This window comes from Phacochoerus africanus, chromosome 7 (assembly GCF_016906955.1).
Source record: "Phacochoerus africanus isolate WHEZ1 chromosome 7, ROS_Pafr_v1, whole genome shotgun sequence".
Classification (NCBI taxonomy): domain Eukaryota; kingdom Metazoa; phylum Chordata; class Mammalia; order Artiodactyla; family Suidae; genus Phacochoerus; species Phacochoerus africanus.
Window position 1 is genome coordinate 26,056,984 of NC_062550.1, and position 23,162 is coordinate 26,080,145.

General features: G+C 56.7%; 2 protein-coding genes across 3 annotated transcripts; one reads left to right on the forward strand and one right to left on the reverse strand.

Annotated features, from left to right (window-relative positions):
- Positions 1-461: 461 nt before the first annotated feature.
- NAB2 (NGFI-A binding protein 2) lies at positions 462-6,540 on the forward strand. Of its 2 annotated transcripts, XM_047786984.1 has the most exons (7): positions 464-730; positions 2,174-3,047; positions 3,473-3,606; positions 3,968-4,019; positions 4,114-4,246; positions 4,467-4,658; positions 5,684-6,540. In XM_047786984.1, exons 1-7 carry the CDS (start codon positions 648-650, stop codon positions 5,791-5,793), a joined length of 1,578 nt encoding a protein of 525 aa, XP_047642940.1. In that variant the 5' UTR covers positions 464-647; the 3' UTR covers positions 5,794-6,540. The 2 variants fall into 2 exon arrangements, with proteins under 2 accessions (XP_047642941.1, XP_047642940.1); XM_047786985.1 differs by lacking the exon at positions 4,467-4,658 and having other exon boundaries at positions 462-730.
- STAT6 (signal transducer and activator of transcription 6) lies at positions 6,480-22,178 on the reverse strand. The gene is made up of 22 exons (XM_047786982.1): positions 21,902-22,178; positions 17,977-18,113; positions 17,424-17,562; positions 17,040-17,123; positions 16,050-16,188; positions 15,872-15,924; positions 15,550-15,698; positions 14,625-14,756; positions 14,323-14,511; positions 13,622-13,709; positions 13,382-13,504; positions 12,696-12,788; positions 12,185-12,391; positions 10,901-10,995; positions 10,674-10,810; positions 10,195-10,341; positions 9,923-9,986; positions 9,702-9,812; positions 9,416-9,508; positions 8,173-8,238; positions 7,939-8,067; positions 6,480-7,850 (listed from the first exon to the last, which is right to left on the reverse strand). The coding sequence occupies exons 2-22, from the start codon at positions 18,090-18,092 to the stop codon at positions 7,661-7,663; spliced, it is 2,544 nt and encodes an 847-aa protein (XP_047642938.1). The 5' UTR covers positions 18,093-18,113; positions 21,902-22,178; the 3' UTR covers positions 6,480-7,660.
- Between the last annotated feature and the right edge of the window lie 984 nt (positions 22,179-23,162).

Sequence of the window (23,162 nt, forward strand, 5' to 3'; positions counted from 1 at the left end):
TGCGTGGTTGTGAAACTCCGCTCTCCGCTCAGAGGGGAAGGAGGAGTGGGAGTAAGAATGTCGCCGGCTGGGCGCTCACGTGGGTACGTGGGCGCGAAGAAGGCCGGCTGTGCATCCGGCGTAGGCGGCTCCGAGCGACCTCGCCCCGCCCGCTGAGTCCCCAAGCCCGCCTTCCACAGCCCGGCCTCGGTCACTTTAGTCCCCAACTCGGCGCCCTGGCGCCGAGTCCCCGCCCCCGCCTCCTGCTCCACACCCCCCTCCCCACATTCTCCGCCTCTCTCCGCCTCTCTGCTGAGGCTTCTCCACCGCCGGCCGAGAGGCCCGGGCGCCCGCCCCCCGCCCACAAGCCTCCGCCCCCGGATCGGCCCACGCCCTCCGCCCGCCTGGCAGCCAGTGCTGCGCCGGGCCTCGCTCCCCGTGCGTCCTGCGGGGGCGGAGGCGCGGAGAGGCGGCGAGCGCAGCCGGGGAGGGGGGGGGGGGTAGAGGCACAGACAGAGGCGCGGAGGCTCGGAGAGAGGAGACGTGGAGGAAGGGACGGAGCCCGGACAGCGGCGGACACGGCCTCGCGCGCCAGGAAGATCGCAGCACACAGAAGGCGCCGAGCGCCGGACACTGAGAGGGGCATCCCCGGTGGTCTCCAGCCGTCCATGCACAGAGCTCCCTCCCCCACAGCCGAGCAGCCGCCGGGCGGAGGGGACAGCGCCCGCCGGACCCCGCAGCCCAGACTCAAGTAAGTGGGCAAAGGGAAGCGGCGGGGAGTGGAAATGGGTGGAGCTGGACTCGGGGAAAAGGGGTCCGGAGGGCGGAGGTCGAGGAGAGGACTAGGGGAAGAGGGACGGGGGTGGGGGGTGGAGACTGATGGAAAGGGGGTGCGCCTTCGAATTAGGGGGCCATGGGAGCAGGCAGGGATCTGATGAAGCTGGATGTGAAAGAATAGTACCTAATTCTCCATTCCTCGTTTACTCTGTGAGCATGACCTGGCCTCTGAGCCCCTGCAAAAAATGTGGGGGCTCCTAAGTGCCAGGGGAAGCCCTGGAGTTCTAGCTGGCAACAGTGCTGGGGAAGAGCCGCTCAGCTGGCACAATCTGTGGTTGGCATGGAGCGCGCCGCTTTGGGGTCGGGAGAAGTCGGCGCCTTTGAACCAAGAGCGCATCAGAGCGGCTCTGCAGGAGCAGGACGTGCCTTAGGCGTCTATTTCCATTTCCGTACCTTTATTTACAGAGTGGGGAGGGGAGTTTCGGTGTGCAGCCCCTCCCTCAAGGGGCCTTGAGTCGCTCCCCCACTCCACTTGAAGATGTGGATGGAAAAAGGGAGAGAGGGGTAGGCGGGAGCCCCCCGGCGGTTTTCGCCCACGGACGCTACCACCGTGGGAGTGTGTGTGGGCGGAACGGGCCGCAAAGCAGAACAATTGAGGCACTTCTCCCCTCCCCTGTGCCTGAGCTGAAGGGATGGGCCTACCTCTGGAGCAGGTGGGAAGGTCACTGCTGGGAGAGGGACCAACCGAGGGCCACTGGGCAGTCTGGAAGAGGGGGGAGGTTCTGGGGAGAGACAGCAGGAAAATGCCTAATCCTTGGGGAAGGCTTAGCAGAGGTGGGAAAAGGGAGCAGAGTAGGGGTCTGCTTGGCTCCTTGAGCTGAAAAGGGCAGGGAAGCCACACCCTCTGCCTCAGCCACATGAGCATAATGCCACCAGAGAATAAAGCTGCCCAGGTGTCCATTGTAGGGAGGTGGGGGCTCCTACATTCACCTCAGTGTGGGAAGCTAACTTGTGTAATGTTGAGATTGCTGGGTGTTTGGGGGGAAGACGAGGACTGTGTTCTGGAGGAAAGGGTGGTCCAGCCATCACCGGGGTGTGCTGGCTGGCTTCAGCGCTCAAGGTCTCCTTGTGCCAGGCCAGAAAAGTAAAAGCTGAGGATGGGGGAACAGAGCCTTTGACTTCCACAAAGACCAGTATGGTTTTTAGTACTTCTGGCCAGTTTGGGATGGCAGTAGCATGGCTGTGACTCTGAGCAGTGGTTGGTTCTTGTGGTTTGGGCTCCGACCTAGGCACTGGGCAGAGAGAGCATTCAGAATAGGGGTGGGAAAGAGAAAACAACCGTGAACGTGGGTTCGTACCCAGCAAGGAGGACTTACACTGACCGCCATCCCATCTCTGTCCTATGCCTCCTTCTCAGGCCCAGTGCCCGAGCCATGGCCCTGCCTCGGACACTGGGGGAGCTGCAGCTATACCGGGTCCTGCAGCGCGCCAATCTCCTTTCCTACTATGAGACCTTCATCCAGCAGGGAGGGGACGACGTGCAGCAACTGTGTGAGGCGGGTGAGGAGGAGTTCCTGGAGATCATGGCACTCGTGGGCATGGCCACCAAGCCTCTCCATGTCCGACGCCTACAGAAGGCACTAAGAGAGTGGGCCACCAATCCAGGGCTCTTCAGCCAGCCAGTGCCCGCCGTGCCCGTCTCCAGCATTCCGCTCTTCAAGATCTCTGAGACTTCGGGGTCCCGGAAGGGGAGTATGAGCAACGGGCATGGCAGTCCTGGGGAAAAGGCGGGCAGTGCCCGCAGTTTTAGCCCTAAGAGCCCCCTTGAACTTGGAGAGAAGCTGTCACCATTGCCCGGGGGACCTGGAGCAGGGGACCCCCGGATCTGGCCAGGCCGGAGTACTCCAGAGTCCGATGTTGGGGCAGGAGGAGAAGACGAGTCTGGCTCACCCCCGTTCTCCCCACCTGCAGGGGGAGGAGTCCCCGAGGGGACTGGGGCTGGGGGGCTGGCAGCAGCTGGGGCTGGGGGCGGTCCGGATCGACTGGAGCCGGAGATGGTACGCATGGTGGTGGAGAGTGTGGAGAGAATCTTCCGAAGCTTCCCGAGGGGGGATGCTGGGGAGGTAACATCCCTGCTGAAGCTGAACAAGAAGCTGGCACGGAGCGTGGGGCACATCTTTGAGATGGACGATAACGACAGCCAGAAGGAAGAGGAGATCCGCAAATACAGCATCATTTATGGCCGCTTTGACTCCAAGCGGCGGGAGGGCAAGCAGCTCAGCCTACATGAGGTAAGGATCCCGCCTCCCAGGAGTGCTCTTCACTCCCAGGCCTTGACCCACTCATCTCTGAGAATCCTCGCACTTCCCCAAGTCTGTTTCATTGACCTTGACCAGGACCCCAGGCCCTGATCCCTTCCCCAGCCAACCCCAGCTGCTGCAGTGCTTCCCTCCTCAACTGAGGCGGAAGCAGAGACACAAGCAAAGCCCAGCTGTCCTCCATGCTGCTCAGAACCCCACAGGAGTGGAGGAGGCCCTGGGCATTCCTGGGTGCTGACCTCTGTCTTCCTCCCTCAGAAAGCTCCTGCGTAGTGTCAGAACCTGAGCAAGCATCTGATGGCTGGGCCTCACTTGTCTGATGGTGAAGGGGAGAGAGGAGGTTTGGGCAAGGTGCTGGGTGAGTTAGGATTCTGACTGCGCTGGCGCCCTCTCCACAGCTGACCATCAATGAGGCTGCTGCCCAGTTCTGCATGAGGGACAACACGCTCTTACTGCGGAGGGTGGAGCTCTTCTCCCTGTCCCGCCAGGTGGCCCGAGAGAGTACCTACCTGTCCTCCTTGAAGGGCTCCAGGTGAGACTCCCTTCTCTAGGTCCTTCCTAGATGAGAATCCTTCCAAGGAGCTGGGTCATGTCTTAATCTCTACTTCAGGTGCCTCTTGGACTGCTTCTCCCCCATCTGTGTGTCCTTGACTTTGGCCAAGTCCATTTATCTGAGGTCTGGCCCCTTCTCCCATCCATTGCAGGCCTCCACTGTGCCCCCCCACTGCCCCCCCCCACCCCCATAACAATGGTGCCTGAGCTGGAGACTTGCTTAGCCAGCATCTTTTCATACTCTGGAAATAATACGTGTTCTTCCCCCCCCAGATTCTGTGTCTTGTCCACCACTTGTCCTTCCCCAGCCTCACTGTCCTTGTTCCTCTCCATCTTTGAAGGCTTCACCCCGAAGAATTGGGAGGCCCCCCACTGAAGAAACTGAAACAAGAGGTAGGTTTTCCAGGGTGCATATAGAGGGTTAGGGCAGCCTTCCCTGGTCCCCTCCCTTGCCAGGTTTTCATTTCCCCATTTGGGGCCTCCACAGGTTGGTGAGCAAAGTCACTCTGAAATCCAGCAGCCTCCCTCAGGCCCTGAGTCCTATGCACCCCCATACCGCCCCAGCCTGGAGGAAGACAGTGCCAGCCTGTCCGGGGAGAGCCTGGATGGACACCTGCAGGGTGAGTGTGCCTCGGAACACTTCTCTGGCCACTGGGGAGGGGGGAGCGCAGGGGTAGAAAGCGTGGGAGGAGGGCACCAGGAGGCAACTCCCTGGAACACGGTTGGGAGGCCTGGCGGGATGGGGGCAAATGGGCCTGGGCCTATGGGTCTGGCTTTGCAGTTGAGGGTGGGGGTTCCGTGGACTGTGGTCCCTTACCTGACCCGTGCCCATGCCCACAGCTGTGGGGTCATGCCCAAGGCTGACGCCGCCCCCTGCTGACCTGCCTCTGGCATTGCCAGCCCATGGGCTGTGGAGCCGCCACATCCTGCAGCAGACACTGATGGATGAGGGGCTGCGGCTAGCCCGCCTCGTCTCCCATGACCGCGTGGGCCGCCTCAGCCCCTGTGTGCCTGCGAAGCCGCCTCTCGCAGGTGAGGCAGCCAGCAGTGCTGTCCCCAACCACCCCTGCTACCCAGGCTCTCCCCCAACACACACAGCAATCCTGGTGTCCTGGGGCCAGGTGGGAGGAAGAGGGATGTAGTCACCAGAGAGGGCAATAAGGATGGTGGGGCTCCAGCCAACCAGGCCTTGGGTTGAGGAGAGGGGAGCCCTTGGAGGGCTGTTCCCAATAGGGAGGGTCTGACCCTAATGGGCATCTCTGAAGGGGGAACTGGGGAGCAGAGAGACAGAGTGGAGCAGGAAGAGGAGGGTCATCAAGAAAAGCTTGGATAGAACTTTTACCAACACGGGAGGGTGGCGCATTCTAGGAGTAGGGGTGAGGTTGCCAGCCTAGAATTGGACGAGCCCAAAGGGGTATGCTTGGTGCGTGGATGGGGGAAGGGGGAGTGAGGGAGTAGGCCGGCAGAGGGCCGGGCAGCGGCTGGGCTGAGAGTGACGCAGCAGACAAAGCCACCAACCCTGGCTTGGTATTTTTAAACTGTGTGTGGGTGGGAAGTGGGGGCGGGGACTGAAAGAGGGGCTCTTCTTGGGGGAGGAGCTGGGAGGTTGGCTTCCTGTGATCCCCTTGATTTGGCTTCTAAGAAACTTGGGGGGGGGGCGTGCATGGTAGGGTAGGCAGGGCCTGGGAGGAGGCCAGGGATGAGTGGGGGCGGTAGAGCCTGGGAAGGGGGGAGGGGGAGAGGTCACAGCCAACCCGCCCCCGCAGCTCCTGACAGAACCAGAAATTCCAGCAGAACGGAGGCGGGAGAGACCGAGAAAGAGAGAGACACTTACAGAGACCGAGAGCTACACACTGCTAAGAAGGGGAAGGGGTGCACACACTTGGCTATAGACCCCCCCCCCAACATACACGCACTCACCTGCGCGCGCGAGGTGGGCTGAGGGCTGTAAATCCGAGCTCAACTTCACAGCCTTCTCTACTCCTGCCTTTGTTCTCAACCACCTCTGTCTACAGCGTCCACCTCGCAGCCTCCTAACCGACCCCTTCTCCCCGCAGAGTTCGAGGAGGGGCTGGTGGACCGATGCCCTGCGCCGGGACCCCATCCCGCTCTGGTGGAAGGTCGGAGGAGCAGCGTCAAAGTGGAGGCTGAGGCCAGCCGGCAGTGAGGGCGGGACTGCTGTCCTCAGACCGCGGGGCCTGGGCCCCCGGGTCACACAACCCCTCGACTCCGCGTCCCTGGCACCTAGTCACAGCCCTGGATCCTTCCGCTGCCCTTCTCCTGCCTCCCCACCGGCCCCATGGGCATAGAACTATGGGGCTTCAAGCAATAACGAGCAGGGGCCTGGCGAGAGGACACAAGGAGGGTGCGTGGTGCCCCCCTCACCGTTGCCCAGAACAAGGGGCAAGGACTCTGCCTCCAGGGCACTTGGGGTTCTCCCCTTCCTTACACAGCACACTCCCATTCTCTAGTTTGAACCAGTGGTGTGAGCAGTTGGACTCGGTTTGGACATGGGGGAAAGGGGGACTATCCTGGGAGGGTCCAGCAACTAAAAGTGGAAACATTTCCCCCCCAGAACTGGGAGCCTGGGAACACTGGACCTGATCCTCCCTCCATTCCCCCATTTTTGTGCTTCTAGTCTGTTTCTTTAATTTAACAAGTGCTGCAGTTTGCCTACCCATCCCCATCCTTCTCCCAAGTCCTCAGCGGTTCTCTCCCTCCTGCCCTCTCTAGGGGGGCATGGGGTCCCCTTCACCAGCCCCCTCAGGAGGCTTGGGTGGACTCAGGGTCTCCCTTAGCTGGGGGCTGGGCCGCAGCACCTGTCTGAGCAGTTAGAGCATCTTTCTTTTCAGATCGTGTACAGTAGATTATTTATTTTGTTATTTTGGAATAAAATTTATTTTATGGCTTAGGATCTATGACCCCCAAGATGGAGAAAGGGTGGCATGGGGCAGGGGAGTGGAGGGAAGCTGGCGGTGGCTGGGGAAATAGAAAAGAAGCAGTGGGTAGGGCCCCTGATACACCCAAAGGACCACACACCTGAGTCTGGACCCCAGACTCTCACCCCCTGCCTCTGGGCAGGACTGGTGGTGATGAGCCACCAAAACTACAGCCATATGCAGATGTCACAGCCACGAAGACCCCTCTGGGCACAGTTCTCAAAGATGAGTGAGTGCATTTGGGTTCGCATACACCAGAGAGGCCAGCATGCTTGCTGGTATCTTTTGTGCAGTGTCTCACACTTTCAAACGTGTGTTGTCACACAGGCAAAATCAGAGAGGTACATGTTCTGTGTGGCTGTACAGCTAACGTGTGTGACATCTATATATTAACATGTCTCAAGTACACATACTTTTGCACAGCTATACGCACAAACTCAGCCTTTGTACTTCTGCATAATCTCATGCACATGTCCAGAAGCCTCCATCTGACTGACAAATTTGGAGCTGTTCAGGATTCATCTTTTAATCCAGGCAAAACCTGTATCAGTAACCAAATGTACAGACCCTCCCTCCTCCTACCCAGTGTCTCCTGAACTGCTTTCCCATCTCCCCCGGGGCTGGGACCCAAGCCTATACCTCCACCCCTGGCATCTGGTGCAGGTGTGTGCACATGTCCACATGTTTCTACATGTGTGAGTCCTGAGCCCTGGCTCCAGGCAGGTGGAGAAGCCCTCTGTGCCCTCATCTGCGCTCCTGCCCAGCCCTCTTCCTGCTCAGCCCCGTCCTCCAGGGAGGGCCGTATGTGTGTTTTCCGCGTGTACAGGCATGCTGGGGCTGGTCTCACTTGGAACCTGAATTACCCTTCCAGCATTTGGAAGGGGGAGGGCAAGGGTGTGTGGTGGGAGGGAAGGAGCTGAGAGGTTCCACCCACTGTGCGTTCTCCTGGCAAAGTCCTTTGCTCTTGGCCAGGGTGTAGGTGGGGACAAGAGGACACCCGCCCCATCCGCTGCTTGGCAGGAGCATGGGCAAGTGTCCAGAGCAGGTCCGAGGGGGCAGGAGAGCTGCCTCTCTGGGTTCCCCTTCCAGCTGGGATCACCAACTGGGGTTAGCCCTTAGGTCCAGATGGGACATGGAGATCCCAGACTGCCCATAGAGGGAGGGCTGCAGGAGGGGCTGGGCTCCCAGGGACCCTCCCCCTGACTCCCCTTGCCCCTCCAAGAGAAGCTTAGTGAGGTCCTGTTCAGTGGGAGGCAGCAAGGGTGGGAACATGTCTTCACCAACCCTGCAGGGAGAAAGGGAGAAGCAGTGGGATAGGCATGGCACCCATTCCTCAGCCCCCACCCAGCCTCCACCCCAAGGCCAATACTCACCAGGTGCCTTGAGGGAACCCTCCCACTGGCTGGCTCAGGCAACTCTCTTCTGCCATGGTCACATCTGGGCAGAGCAGGGGCTCAGGGCTGGACACAGCATGCTCCTGAGGCTGGCATGGCAGTAGGCCCCTGCCCAGGCCCAGAAAAGTAAATGAGGTGGGGGGGGTGGCTTCGAGGCTGGGAATCAATGGGGAGCTTGAGATCAGGATGGGGGAGGGGTGGTTTGTCACTCACTGTGGGTGAGGTTGGTCAAAGGGCAGGCCCATCTGGCTCAGGTTAGGGGGCATCTGCAGGTGAGGTCTGGAAGCAGGAAGGAGGGCACAGTCAGAGAAAGGAAGAGGTGGGCAAGAGCAGGGTGTTGCAAAGTCAAGACCACTGAGTGAGGAACAGAATTTCCTGCTCCTTATCCTGACGGCATAGCCTTGGGTAAGCCATTTCTACCTGTGCACTTGGTCTTCTCACTTGTATAAATAAATGTAGGGACTGGGGGCAGGGGGAGAGGAGAACTAGATTAGCTAGGCTAATTTTTTCCTTTTTTTTTTTTTTTGTCTTTTCGCTATTTCTTTGGGCCGCTCATCGTTAACCCACTGAGCAAGGGCAGGGACCGAACCCGCAACCTCATGGTTCCTAGTCGGATTCGTTAACCACTGCGCCACGACGGGAACTCCTCTTTTTTTTTTTTTTTTTAGGCCCGTACCCTGGCATATGGAAGTTCCCAGGCTAGGGACTGAATCAGAGCTGCAGCTGCCAGCCTACACCACAGTCACAGCCACACAGGATTCAAGCCACGTATGCAATGACCGGTCACTGGCAATGCCGGATCCTTAACCCACTGAGTAGAGGCCAGGAATCAAACCCACATCCTCATGGATACTAGTCAGGTTCATTACCACTGAGCCACAACGGGAACTCCCTAGATTAGCTGATTTCCAAACCCTGAACTCTGGTGGTTCTAAGTCCCCCCAGTCCCCACCCCCATGCAACTCCTGGGAGAGGAGATGTCCTGCCTTGACTGAGAGTTACTAAGAATGTGAGTGCTACCTGGAGAACAAAAATATCTATACCACTACAGGGCCAAAAAGAGGAATAAATAAAAATCAAGACAGCAGATACATGACAGTCAATTTCAAGGGCAGATCAGATAATATTAGTACTTAAATGGCTCTTGCTAGGAGCCAGGTACTATGCATAGCTTTACACATATTATTAACTCACCCTTCACAATAATCCTCTGAGGAAGGTATCAGCATTTTTCCCCATTCTACAAATGAGGCTCCAGAGTTAAGTAACTTGCCCAAAGTCAGAATTCCAACCTGGATCTTAACCACTAACACCCCAGTGGAGTGGACAGAAGAGACCAAAGTGCTAGGGGTTTGCCACCCCTTTCTCACAGAAAAGCCTCTCCCAACAAACACAATTGCCCACCCCCAATGCAGGGGGGTGTCCCGCCCCATCCCCCAGAGGTGCCCCCACTTACTCCTGGAAGGCTGACAACACACTGACCGATTCTTCCCGGGGGATGGCTGGATATGAGGGGATGGAGTGAGAGTGTGGTGGATACATCTGGGACCTGGGGAAAAGAAAGCAGACCCCTGATGCCAGCCCTTCTCCTGGACACCCCCACCCCTGCCTCAAGATGGGGAATTCCTTTCAAGAAAAGGAAAATGCCCCACTTCAGCCCCCCCTTTGCCAGCTCTCTGGCTGCCCATGCCAAGGGCCCGCCTGCACGGATCCCTCCTGTTTCCATCGCTCAAGCTTCTTACACCATATCTGGGCTGAGCTGCATGTTCATGGAGGTGTCAGGGGCCATTCCAAGATCATAAGTGGGCACCATGGTGGGCATTTGGGGTTCTGGGGTGGGAAGAGGCTGGTCCCTGGAGGAGGGGAGAAGACATGGGTGACTGACCAGGGGTCGATGCCACCACCCCTTCCTACCAGTAAGTTCCAGGCCCCCCCAACCCTCCACCCACATCAACACACTCACCTTTCCACAGTCATCTTGATCGTAGCTGGGACATATCCCCTGCCATCCTTACCCATCTGTTCAGCTGTTGTGGGGAGGAAAGGAGAGCCTTGGAGTGCTTCCGGGTTAGGGAGGAGGAAAAGGTGGGCATGGCTGAGAGGCAGGTAGGAGACACAGGGTGACGAGGATGGAGAGAGAAGACAGGAATGACACACAGTGGGCAGGGAGGGGGCAGCTGGGAGCAGGAAGGAGGTGGACAACAGGAAGGAATCAGAACTTTGGGCCCAGCTCACGTTTGTAGTGGCTCCGGAAAGCCTCATCCTTGGGTTTCTTGGGGTAGAGGTTTTTGAGCTGAGCAAGGTCCCGGATTCGGTCCCCCAGTGAGCGAATGGACAGGTCTTTGGCAGAGAACGGCTGGATGTTCTCTATCTGTGGGGAGCCTACAACAGAAATGAGGCCCTGAGTCCCCTCTGTCCAGACTTTCTTCCTCTTCCCCTGCCACCCCCACCACACTCTTGGACTCATCCTCATTCCACCAAGATAAAGAGGAGAGGAGCTAGGGTGAGGGTCCTGAGCAAGGGAGACCATTGCCACAGAGCTCACAGTGAGCAGGCAGAAGTTTAGCCCACAGAAGGCAGAAGAGAAGTTGGACCTAAGAAAGATCTTCCCGAAGATCAGGGTTGGCAACAAGGAAGGCCAAGACATTTCCTTCCCAGAAGAAATCCCAGAGGGCCTAGGGATAGAGGCAGCAGATTGGCTGGGGTGACCTCACCATCCTGGCCTCTGATAACGTGGGCAATGGTGATGCCCCCAATCTCTGAGTCACTGAAGCGAAGGAGGAAGGTTCCATCAGGTTCATTGAGGAGAAGGCTAGTGACATACTGTTTGCTGATGAAGCCAATGATCAACCTGGCCAAGAAGAGGGAGAGGGTATGGGTGGAGGTACAGGGTATGCAACAGGAGGTACAGCTGCTCAGGCCACCCGGGGCAGGGACTCACCGATCTGACCAGTAGCTCCGGAGACAGCGTTTGGTGAGGTCCAGGACACCATCAAACCACTGCCAAAAGGTGAAGCCACGACCTAGCAGGATCTCCTATTGGGTGTGTGGGGAGCTGGTATGAGGACAGGAGGGCCACAGCGAGAGCCTAATTAGGGCAGGCACTGGGCTGTGAGTACCCACACAACAGAGTCACAGGGCTGAGGGACCACACTGGACCTGAGACCCCCATCAGTGACAATGGTCAGCATTCAAGCTTACCATGTGCTAGGTGCTATTCTAAGCTCTTTTCATAAATTAATGTATCTGATCTTTACAAGCTTATGGAGGTAAGTCCTATGACTGTCCCATCTTACAGAGAAAGAAATGGAAGCCTAGAAAGGTCAAATAACTTGGCCAGGTCCACAGAGCTGGAGAGAAGCAGAGCTGGGATTTAGCCCAGAAAGTCTAGACTGGGCCCTGTCCTAACCACTGTGTTCCACCCCCTCCCAATGAGGCCTGGTGGAAGTGGAGTCCATGGAAGGCAGCTTGCAGGATGTGAGTGTCCTGCTCCCTTTGCTAACACATCCTCTGGCCGTGTGGGTTTTTCTTTCTTCTTTTTCTAAGAGATCAGTACATGACTACCTTTACCCGGCTGGTCCTCAACCAAGACAGCCAGGCCTCCTTTTTCCCCTATTCGTGTAACAGGCCCAGTCCTGAGCCACCTGATTTGGGGGGCCATAAAATATAGTCACGAAGAGCAAGAGTCAAACATAGAGGCTTGCATCCCGGCCATGCCACTCACCTTCTGGGAGGCCTTAGACAAACTACGTAACCCCTGAGCATCAGGTTCCCCCTCTGTAAATCGGGGGTAATAAGAGTACCCACCTCAAAGGGATGTTGGGAGGATGAAACGGGATAACACACATAGAGGGCTAAAACACAGTGCCTGGTGTATAGCAAGCCGTCGACACATGGTAGCTGGTATTATTGCATATGTCCCTGTGGGATTTCATCCCGGTTTTTGCAATAGGAACTATTTTCCTGAGGGGTCAAAGTCATTTTGAATCAGAGCTGTGTTTACACACAATCTGGATGAGTCATGCAAATCACTGGCAAAGACTTGGGGGATGTCAGAGAGCTAAGGGGTTTTGCTGCCTGGGCCACGACAGAGGCCTTCCTGATGCATGTGGTGGGGCATTGGGACGATCCCAGCAGTCGATATCTAGGCAGAAGCTACGGACACCCTGAGTGCCCCAGGAAGGAAAAGTTTGTGGATGGGCGGTCCAAAGGGCAAGGGAATGACCTTGTTGAACTGTGACCAGGACACAGAACGGTGCTGGAAGGCCTCCATGCTCAGGCTGTTGTCGTTGAAGATCTTCTGGGCCAGGAAGAGGAAGTGCTCTGGGAGTAAACCCCGGTTGGTCCCCACCTCAGCCATGAACTTGAGGTTCAGAGTTTCACACATCTTTTCCCAGGGCACCCTCTCAGCCACCACAAAGGGCACACGGTCCTGGGAGGAGAGGAAAGGAGAGGGCATCTCAGGCAGTCCTCCCCATTCCTCCTCCAGAGAGCCTTCATCCTTCCCGCCACCCCAAGCCTGCCCCTCCCCAGCTGTGTCCCCCTGAGCTCATTCAACAAAGATGGCATTTGCCCAACAGTAGTTTAGGGTGCTACGGCAAGACAGTTGTTACGACTGGCATGAAAAGAGGTCAGAAGAACCCAAAGAGGTCTCTTAGAAGGAGTTAAGGTCACCTCCATTTGAACTGCCAGCCTGCCAGCCTGCACCCTCACCCCAACTCCAGGTCTTTCCTCACCATCTCAGAGAAGGCGTTGTCCCACAAGATGGTGGCTTTGGCATTGTTGTCTTGGTTGCCGTGGACAATGACCACCAGGGGCAGAGACAGGGCCTGAAGCGGGTGAGGAAAGGGGGTTCTTCTTACTGCGGGTAGAGACTTCCATAGAGGGCTGGGTCTGAGAGTGCGGGGAAGCCACTGGACTCACACAGCATCGTTATAAGCTCATGGGATGTTACCAGATGCTTTCTGAAGCTCGGTGTGGGCCTTATGCAGAGAAGTGGTTGTGAGTCAGGGCTATGGAGTCAGACCTCCAGGTTTCAAATGCCACCCTCAACATTCAGTAGCTGTGTGACCCGGGCCAATTACTCAATCTCTCTGTGTCTCCATGTCCTCATCTATAAGATGAGGCTGGCAGTCATACCTACTTCATAATGTTATTGAGAAAACCAGGTATGTGTGTGACTTGAAATAGTGCCCTGGTCTGTGGACAATGTGTAACAAGGGCCAGTCGCTCCTACCCTGTCACTCCTGCAGGTGCACTCCGGTTCTCGCTCTTCCCTACTCACCCGGGTCCCAACACGCACAAATCCCGACACACAGGGTATGGGGCCATCGTGAGGAGTGAGGATCCAGCCCCCACTGTGTGTAGCCTGGGCGGGGGGACCTGGGGCCCCACCTCAGGAAGGGCTGGGGCCTCACTTCACCTGGAGCTGGATGGGGAGTTTGTTGGGGCCGAGCACAAAGCTGGTGGAGAAGAGCACCGCACACTTCTCCTCGGTGACGGACTCAGTGCCCTTCCGCTCACACCGCTTGATTTTCTTCAGAAGCTGCAGGATGGGGGAGGGAGAGAAGGGTGAGGGCAGAGATGGCCTCTCCTGGGCTCCCAACACCCTCTCTAAGGAGAGACCGCCGGACCCCGGCCCACCACTCCCTGAAGCCCTCACCAGGTTCTTGAACAGGGCAGAGCAGCAGTTCCCAGGAACGCTATTCTCCAAGGGCACAGCGTTGTTGATGATCTCCCCAGTGCTCTCGCTGCCGGGAGAAGTCAGAGAGTGGCTCATCCCACCCGGGCCAGCTGTGGCAGGAGCTTGGGTCCAAGGGTGAATGGGATGGATGACTGGCCCCCAACCTCCATCTCTCCCCTTGAGTTTCTTTTTTTTTTGTCTTTTTGCCATTTCTTGGGCCGCTCTTGCGGCATATGGAGGTTCCCAGGCGAGGGGTCGAATCGGAGCTGTAGCCACCAGCCTACACCAGAGCCACAGCAACTCGGGATCCGAGCTGCGTCTGCAACCTACACCACAGCTCACGGCAACGCCGGATCCTTAACCTACTGAGCAAGGCCAGGGATTGAACCCGCGACCTCATGGTTCCTAGTCGGATTCGTTAACCACTGAGCCACGACAGGAACGCCTCCCCTCGAGTTCTTAAGGGAGCAGTTCCCCCCTTAGCCAAATTCTGATGCTTGCGCCCCATTCTTGCGCTGACGGGTCCTTGTCCTTCCTCTGCCTTGACCACACAGGGTTCCCACATCCTGGGACCCTCCCTCCCTGTCACCCTGCTCCTCAGGCCAGTCCCCCAGGCTCCTCTGGCCTCCATCCCCCACCCCCCATCCCCCCCCACCCTGGCCTCTCCAGCCCCAGCTTACGCTCCAGCCCCGGGCCCCTGGGGCATGCTCAGCTCCCTGGCCTGCTTCTCGGTTACCATATCGGCCCTGACCAGTGGAGGCTTGGCTGGGGCCCCCAGGAACCTCAGGCCCAGCAGGAATCGAACCCCAGCCTGAAACTTGGTCTGCGTCTTCAGTACCTGGGGGGGCTGCTTTTCTACTAGGAAAGAGCTGAGAGGAGGACACAAGGGAAGTCGGTGACAGGGTCCTTCCTGGTGCCCCCCCCCCAACTCTGACCCTCTTCCTTTCTTAGGATCTGATGTAGGCCAGGCAGGGGTTCATACCTGGTGACGAGAGTTTGCAGGACTTCATCCAGCCGGCTAATCAGTGCTGCTCGGGTCTTGGGCTCAAGCTCCCCACCAGCCGCCCCCACCTCCTGCTGCAGCTGTGAATAAATGTCCACCAGGCTCTCACACCTGGGGCCAGGACAGTGGTCAGGGGGCACAGGATTTAGGCTGCCTATTCCTGGCCCAGACCCTCCACCCCTAAACCCAGAAAGAAAGCAGGATAGTGTGTGTGGAAGGGGTGGGATGGGCAGTGGGTGCGGCTGCAAGGGACCTGGGATGAAGGGGTTCTGGGACCTGCCTTGGCTCTGAGGAGGAGGTTCCTTCTCAGGGCCTGGAAGCTCTGTGGAAACTCGGCTGCCTCTTCCCCAGGACTCTGGTACCCAGGTTAGCTGCCAGCACACATGATGCTTTTGTGCAAATTAGAAGGTGTCCACCCCATAGACCAGATAGATTCCCCATTCCTCTGGGCACGGGGCTTAAAGAGAAAAGTCTGGGTTGCAGGAACTCCTGCTTGTGCCCCCTTGGCTGGGAGCACGTGTACAGGATGAGATCCAAACAACAGCGCACACGGCTCTGCTGGAACTGGCTTCTCTGAGTCTTAGCCCACCTAGGCCTGGTTTTTCCTTTTTTTTTTTTTTAATGGCCACACCTGCAGCCTATGGAGCTTCCCAGGCTAGGGGTCGAATTGGAGCTGCAGCTGCGGGTCTACGCCACAACTACAGCAACACAGGATCCGTAAACCACTGATGGAGGCCAGGGATCAAACCCGCATCCTCATGGATACTAGCTGGGTTCGTTACTGTGGAGCCACAGAGGGAATTCCCTGGCCTGTTTTTTCTCTCACACACCTGTGGGTCCTCCAGCAGTGACAGCAGGTGCCCACCCCCAGCCCACCCTTCTTCCCTGTCAGCCCTGCCCCCACCTCTCCTGCAGTGGGGCCAGGCTCTCCTCAAAGGGTGCGCCATTCCCTGCCAGCTGCTGCTGCCGTTTCCAAATCTGGATCCTCTTCAGCACCAGGGCCTGGGCAGCCTCCAGCTCCCCAACAGTCTCCTGCAGCAACGTGGCCAGGGCCTGTGGGCGGGGAGGGCCTAAGCCAGGGCCACACACTTCCTCCTTGTCCAGCTCCCGAGGGTAGGGCTCTCTTTCTCACCTCTCCGAGGTCTAATCTCCATCCTCTCACAGATTTGAGACCCTCTCAAAGTCTGCACTTTGAGCTTCATCCCACATCTCAGTCCATTACTCACCTCACTTGGCCCAGTCCCCTTGGCAGGAGTTTCTAACAAGTTGTGAAGAGACACTGAGGGTAGGGGCAGAAATCAGGGGCGCAGAGAGATGTGAGGTTCAGTCAAGGTTGAGATCAAAAAGGGAGCATTCCCACACCCTCCCCAGAACCCTCCTAGGGCTCCAGGCCTAGGCTCCTACCTTGGCCGGCCTCAGCCCCGGGCTGCAGGGCTTTGCGGAGAAGGCGGGTTTCCCCCACTCGGTGCTGCAGCCTCCGCAGAATTGTGTTAAACTTGAGTTCCTCCTGCTTCCAGTGGAAGGGCATTGGCAGGTGGTGGAACTGCACAGGAGGGACAGATGCCACCAGGTGAGACACTCTGCCCATCCCTTCTACTTGGCCTCCACTCCCTGAAGGGGTGGCTGTTGCTCTGCTCTGCACAAAAGGAGACATGCCACTTTCCTTGGCTGGCTCCCCACTCTCCTTGGACAGTTCTTCCTGCCCATTTGGAATCTCCTGGAAATAAGACCTCTCTGCTGGCAGAATCAGCTCCTTACCTCTTGCTCTCTCCTCCCCAGGCCTCCTTACCCTCAGTCCCTCACTGGAAGCTTCTCTGAGCTTAACTTGGGGCTCACCCTGACCCCAGGAACCTCCTTTGGTCATCTTGGGCCTAGAACACTGAGCCTTGACGTTCCCGTGTGGCTTAACGGGTTAACAATCTGGCGTTTTCACTGCTGTGGCTCGGGTTACCTGGCCTGGGACCTTCCGCAAGCCACGAGCGCAGCCAAAAAAACCAACCAAACAAAAAACCAACAACAGGGAGTTCCCATTGTGGCTCATCTGGTGAAGAACCCAACTAGTGTCCATGAGGATGTGGGTTCGATCCCTGGCCTTGTTCAGTGGGTTATGGATCCAGTGTTGCCACAAGCTGTGGTGTAGGTCACAGATGCGGCTCAAATCTGGCATTGCTGTGGCTTTGGCATAGGCCAGCAGCTGCAGCTCAAATTCAACCTCTTGCCAGGGAACTTCCATATGCCGCAGGTGAGGCCCTAAAAAGACAAAACAAAAAACACACAAACAAAAAAACCCCAATGACACTGAGGCTTTCCTGAAGTTCAGATTCCTTCTAGTTTCTCATGGCCCAGGCTAAAGTCCCAGGACAAGATGGGGTGAAAGATGGGGTATCCCAATACCTGTTCCATAACAGCTTTTTTCTCCCCTTGAAGTATGTGTCTTAAAGTGGCCACCAGCTTCAGCGGGTCCCTCTGATATATGCTCTATAGAAATGAAGAGTGGTAGACAGGATTAGCCTGGCTCTTACCCGTGTCTTTCTCCTCTCTACCACTCCCACCCGCCTCCACTACTCCCACATGCACTGAGAGGCAGCACAGCTGTGCTCCAGAAGTTTTCATGCATTTGCATGCTTTTAAAATCTAATTTGCATGCTAGCTAACAGCTAACCACAGGAATACCAATTCGCTTCCAGCATCCAGCCAATTTTCTTCTAGCATCCAAGGCTCACCCCAGCTCCACTCCAGGCCCCACCCCAGCCTTGTCCCCTCCCCTTCTGCCCCCACCTCCAGGGTGCTGATGTGTTGCAAGATGGTACTCCCCTCCCCCTGCTCTCCAGCCAAGGCCTGAAGGCGCTGGACAGTGGCAGATAGCAGGGCACTGGCCATGTTGCAGCAGAAGGCATCTGAGCCGACAAGGAACTCCCTGTGGGAAGATTGGGATGAAGCAGCCTTGGGTCAGGGCTTTCTTAGCTCTGCTGACCCTTTATCCCATAGCAAATAGCTCAGCAGTTCCTTCCCCCTCTTATCCTCCATCCAGGCCCTCTGCAGCCCTCCCCAGTATCCCTTGTTCCCTGATTTCCCAGCTGTTGTGAGAAGTGCCCTTGCCCCAGCTCTGGCCACCTTCCTCTTTGGCTCAGCCTCCTAAGGAGGTGGGGGGACTACACGTGTCCTCATGCATAAGCTGGTTGATGTGGCTCAGATTTCCTGTTAAATCTGGGCCACCACACATGGAATAACGAGTCCCAAATCCTGAAATGGGGTAAAGGAAATCCAAGGAGAGGGAAGGGGGGTGGGGGATACTGGGGGACCAACATGGGGTGAGGCGGCCAGGACTCACCAAGGTTGGTTCTCCAGCCAGTCGCCCAGGAGATGTCGCAGGTGTTGGGGAAAGTCGACATAGAGCCGCTGCAGTTTTTCTGGGGGCATTTTGGAGACCAGACCCCACAGAGACATGATCTGGGGTTTGGAGGGCGCCTGGAGGAAAGGAACAAGGTTTCTGGGGCACTCTGAGAGGTGTCCAAGAAAGTCAGCCCTAGTTTTGGGGCGGCCAGGGACCTCCCATAGACAGCCCTCCCAGAGAGCGTTCCCACCACCGCTCACAGCCAGACCACCTCAAACCGGGGACATCTCTGGTTGAGGCCTGAGACAAGGGATTTCCTTCAACAGTAGACACAGGGATGATGGGATGGGAGGAACTGAGCTGCAGCAAGGAGTGAGAGACAGAGGAGATGGGGCAGGAGGGAAAGCTCTCTGAGAGAAGACAGAGGATATGGTTGTAGCTCTAAACCTGCCTCTGGTGACAAGAAACCTCCCCTCTCTGGACCTGGAGCCTCTCATCTAGAACATACAAAGTGTGGATAAAATTTAGAACTTTCCAAACTCTTTTTTCTTCTTTTCCTTTGCCCATGGCACACGGAAGTTCCCAGGCCAGGAGTTGAACTCATACCACAGCAGTGACCCAAGCTGCTGCAGTGACAAAGTCAGATCCTTAATCCACTGCACCACCAGAGAACTCCCTTTCCAAACTTTTGTAAGCAGTAGACGATTTTAGTTTTAACCTGTGGAATTCCCATTATATGAAACTGGAGGGGTTCCCACCATGACACAACAGGATCAGCAGCGTCTCTGGAGTGCTGGGATGCGGGTTTGATCCCTAGCCCGGCACAGTGGGTTAAGGATCCAGTGCTGCCGCAGCTGCAGCATAGGTCAAAGCTGCAGCTCAGATCTGATCCCTGGCCTGGGAGCTCCATATGCCATGGGGCAGCCAAAAATTTTTAAAAATTAAAACATTTAAAAAAAAAAGTTGAAGTTTCTCTGTTGAAAATGAGTGAAATAGCCCTGGAATTCTACTGCTTCCCTCTGCCTACCTTCTGACTCCAAAGGTGTCCCTGGAGAAACCCCTCACAATTCCAGGGCTCTGTGACAGAATTTTTTTTTTTTTAATCTTTTCAGGGCTGCACCTGCGGCATATGGAGGTTTCCAGGTCGAATCGAAGCTCTGCCACAACCAGGGCAACCCCAGACCCTAAACCCACTGAACAAGGCCAGGAATTGAAACTGCCTCCTTTTGGATGCTAGTCAGATTCGTTTCTGCTGAGCCATGACAGGAACTCCCCGTGAGAGAATTTGAAAACTACCTGGCTAGATGATGAAGAAGAGGATGGAGGAGTTCCCGTCGTGGCGCAATGGTTAACGAATCCGACTAGGAACCATGAGGTTGCGGGATCGGTCCCTGCCCTTGCTCAGTGGGTTAACGATCCTGCGTTGCCGTGAGCTGTGGTGTAGGTTGCAGACGTGGCTCGGATCCCGCGTTGCTGTGGCTCTGGCGTAGGCCAGTGGCTACAGCTCCGATTCAACCCCTAGCCTGGGAACCTCCATATGCTGCGGGAGCGGCCCAAGAAATAGCAACAACAACAACGACAACAACAACAACAACAACAACAAAAAAGCTCATTAAAAAAAAAAAAAGGAAGAGGATGGAAGACTAATAATAGCTACCATTAACTAAGCACTTACTATGTATGAGGTGTTACACTGGATGCATTACCTCATTATAACCTTGCAACAATTTTTAAAATATAGAATTATCCCCTTTCACAGGTAGAGAAACCAAGCTCAAGGAGATTCTCCAACTTGCTGAGTTTGGACATCAAGATTTGAACCTGAATGGGGTTAACTATTACATCATGCAGCTAGGATCCCTTCCAGATCCAAATCCCATAATCCTAAACGGGGGGCGTGTGCTGGAGGCGAATTGAGGAGGAGATGGAGCAAAAGGAAAAGCAGAGAGGAGTTCCCATCGTGGCTCAGTGGTTAACAAATTCTACTAGGAACCATGAGGTTACGGGTTCGATCCCTGGCCTTGCTCAGTGGGTTAAGGATCCGGCATTGCCTGAGCTGTGGTGTAGGTTGCAGACATGGCTCGGATCCTGCGTTGCTGTGGCTCTGGCGTAGGCCAGTGGCTACAGTTCCGGTCAGACCCCTAGCCTAACCCCATATGCCACGGGTGCGGCCCTAGAAAAGGCAAAATAATAATAATAATAAATAAATAAATAAATAAAGGAAAAGCAGAGGGAACTCAGGAAGAAGGTGAAAGCAACTGGAGAAAAATCAGGGTTAATAAGTCTGTAGTGAAAAGTCTAGAAGGGGGAGAGGCTAGAAAAGGGGGAGAAGAAAAGGGGGCAAGAGGAAAGGAGATGGGGGAGTAGGGAAAAGGATTGCCTCCCCATTTCTGGGTGGGCTGCAGGGAGGAGTGGGTAAACCAGTGGTTTCCCAGGGGTCTCTCAGTTCATGTTTCTCAAAATGTCCCTCTTCTCAGAGATGATAGAAAGGATGGGGATGGAAACTCCCCGGGTCTCCCCCAACCCAGTAACCCCAAGTCCTCCGGCTGCACTTTTAGCCTCTCCCCTCTCCCAGCTCTTGCAAAGGGATGGAGAACAGAGGAGCCCCTTTTCTAGACACTCCTGCCCCTCCCCGCGGGCCCTCTCCCCGTGAGCTCTTTTCTCCCAAAGGCAGAATCCTCCCCCATCCTGCTCAGGGTCCTCTAAATAGAGTTTTCTCTACACCCGCCTTGGGGTGGGGCGCCTTTCGGTTGGTGTTTCAACCCAAGGGAGGACTCCATTCCTTTCTTGTCCCTTCCTCTCTCGTTTCTCAAGGTGTTCAGACCTTTGACCCTCTACCCCTACCCTACTGGGGACTGAGATGATCCCCAAGCCATAGGCAGCCCCACCTTTCCTCTACATCCTCTTGTTGAGTGGCCAGCTTCCTGTCCCGGCCCTGGCTTCAAATCTTCCCCCCCTCCATCCCCAGACTGCAAGGGGCTAGATTTTCCCCCACCCACACCCACCGCCCACACCCACCGCCCACACACAATAACAAGGCCGTGTCCATTGGCCTGCCAGGCCAGAGACGCCTTCTGCTCTAAGCCCCGCTGAACAGCCGCAGGGAGGGAGGAGCCCCAGCGGGAGGGGGCGGGGCCAGTGTTGCCTTCCCAATAGGGAAGGGAAGCCCCACGTCCAGGATCTTCATCAGCCCGGCTTCGTGGCCTAAACCTCAGCTCAACCCCGACATTCCTGAGCCCTCTGACCGTGGGACCACAGGATCAAAAGTCAAAAGAGTTTCTCCGAGTTGCCCAATGTGTGTATGTGGAGGTGGGGGCGGGGAGGGATGCGGGGAGGCGGAGCCAGGTCAGCACGAGGAGGGTTAACTCCGTGACGCGCCGGGACCAGCGTGGAGCAGTTTTGAGGGGGAAATTCCCCCTCCTCTGGGGCACCATGAGGTCTACATCTGGGGCTCGCTCACCCCCTAGCCACACCCTTGAACGGGAACCTTTATGGGGGGGCCTGGATAGGGGTTTGTCAAGGACCCACTACGCCCAGGCATCAGCCTACCAGGGAGGGGCAGCCACTTTCCCCCACCGCAGACGGCAGAGGGGCACCTCCTTTCCCTCCTTTCCCTGCCTTTGCACGTCCCTGTAGGTGCAGGGACGCGGGGGTGGGGGTGGGGGTGAGGGAGGGGCTGGAAAAAGTGAACCACGGCATGGAGGGGTTGAGGGGGGAAGTGCTAGGCCTGTACCCAGCCCAGATTCCTCTGATATTTCGAAACTGCCAAAACTCAGTACCACCAGCGACCAGCCCCAGCTGAAACAATTTCTTGGGGACCATCCACTCTGCCCAGGGAGGATTCTGAGAGGCCCTCCCCCACCCCCCCCCACACTCATAGTCAGATGCCCCCCAACCCCCCCTCCTGGAGGCATCCCCTCACCTTGGCAACCCCTCTGCTGTCTTCTCCCTCTCTCAGCGGGCACTGCCAGGCCCCATGGGTCTGTAGCTCTGTCCAGCGGGTTCAGGGCTGGCCCTGTTAGCACCCTCCCTCCAGCACCACTAAAAAGAAAACACGCACACACACAGAGTCACACACACACACACACACACACACACACAAAATCCTCTCCCGTCCTCCTCTTCAGTGTAAGCAGTGGCTGCCCCAGCCCGCTGTTTCCGGCTTCTCCGACTACCCAGGTCCCTCCCTGGACCTCTGACGACACAGAGAAGAGAAAGTGGGCTGGAGGAGGAAGAGGAAGAAAGTGGGGTGAGCGTGTCTGCCTCCTGTCCCGGGGAGGGGAGCATGGGGTGAGGGGAGCCAGGACTGGGATTTGGGGGCCCTGGGGCCTGGCTGGAGGGGAGGTTGATCCCCATTTACTCTGTCCCCCATAAAAGCAATCAACTTTTCTCTAGAAAGTCACCTAATGTCAAGCAGAGACATACTGCCTCTCTCATACTCAAAACTTTCGCCGGGGCTGGAGTTTGGGCTCACCAGGGATTGGGCTCCCCCGGGGCCTCTGGAAGACGAAACCCCTCAGGGCTCTGTGCTCCCTCCAGTGGAGGACCCTGAAAGCAGGCAAGGAGCTCCAGTCTACCCCGTCCGGAACTCCTAGGTTCCCCTCCCTTCTAGGTGGGGACCGCCTTAGAGGTCTCGTGACCGCTGACGGGAGCGTGTGGGGGAGGGGACCCAGACGCTCAGAATGCTGGAGGACTCCAGGGGTCCTCGGACTGAAAGTCATCTCTGCCCCCTCTTCACAGGGGACTATTCTCAGACCCAGGTGGGAGCCAGCAAAAGGTGGAGTTGCTGCCTGATTCCCAAGGGTCAAGTTTGAATATGAATCTGCTGTGCAGCCTTGGCAAAGTTCCCAACTGTTTCTGGGGTAAACACTGAGACACACCCAGAAACAAACACACATACACAATTTCCCTGGCCACAAGATTCCCCCCCCCCAACACGCACACATACTTACACACACGTGCAGGCAGTCTCGCAGACATGTCTGCACTCAGAGCCACATGCAGTCACAAGGGGACACACATTCACACAAGGCTTTCTCAGCTTCTGAGTCATCATCATAACTAGTGGATGGTTTCTGCAGCTTTTGCTGGAGGAGGAGCTGGAGAAGGCCAAGGGACTCCGAGAGCTATTCAGGCTCCTAAACCTGAGAAGTGGTGTGGGCAAAGGGTGGTCTCTGAGGGGC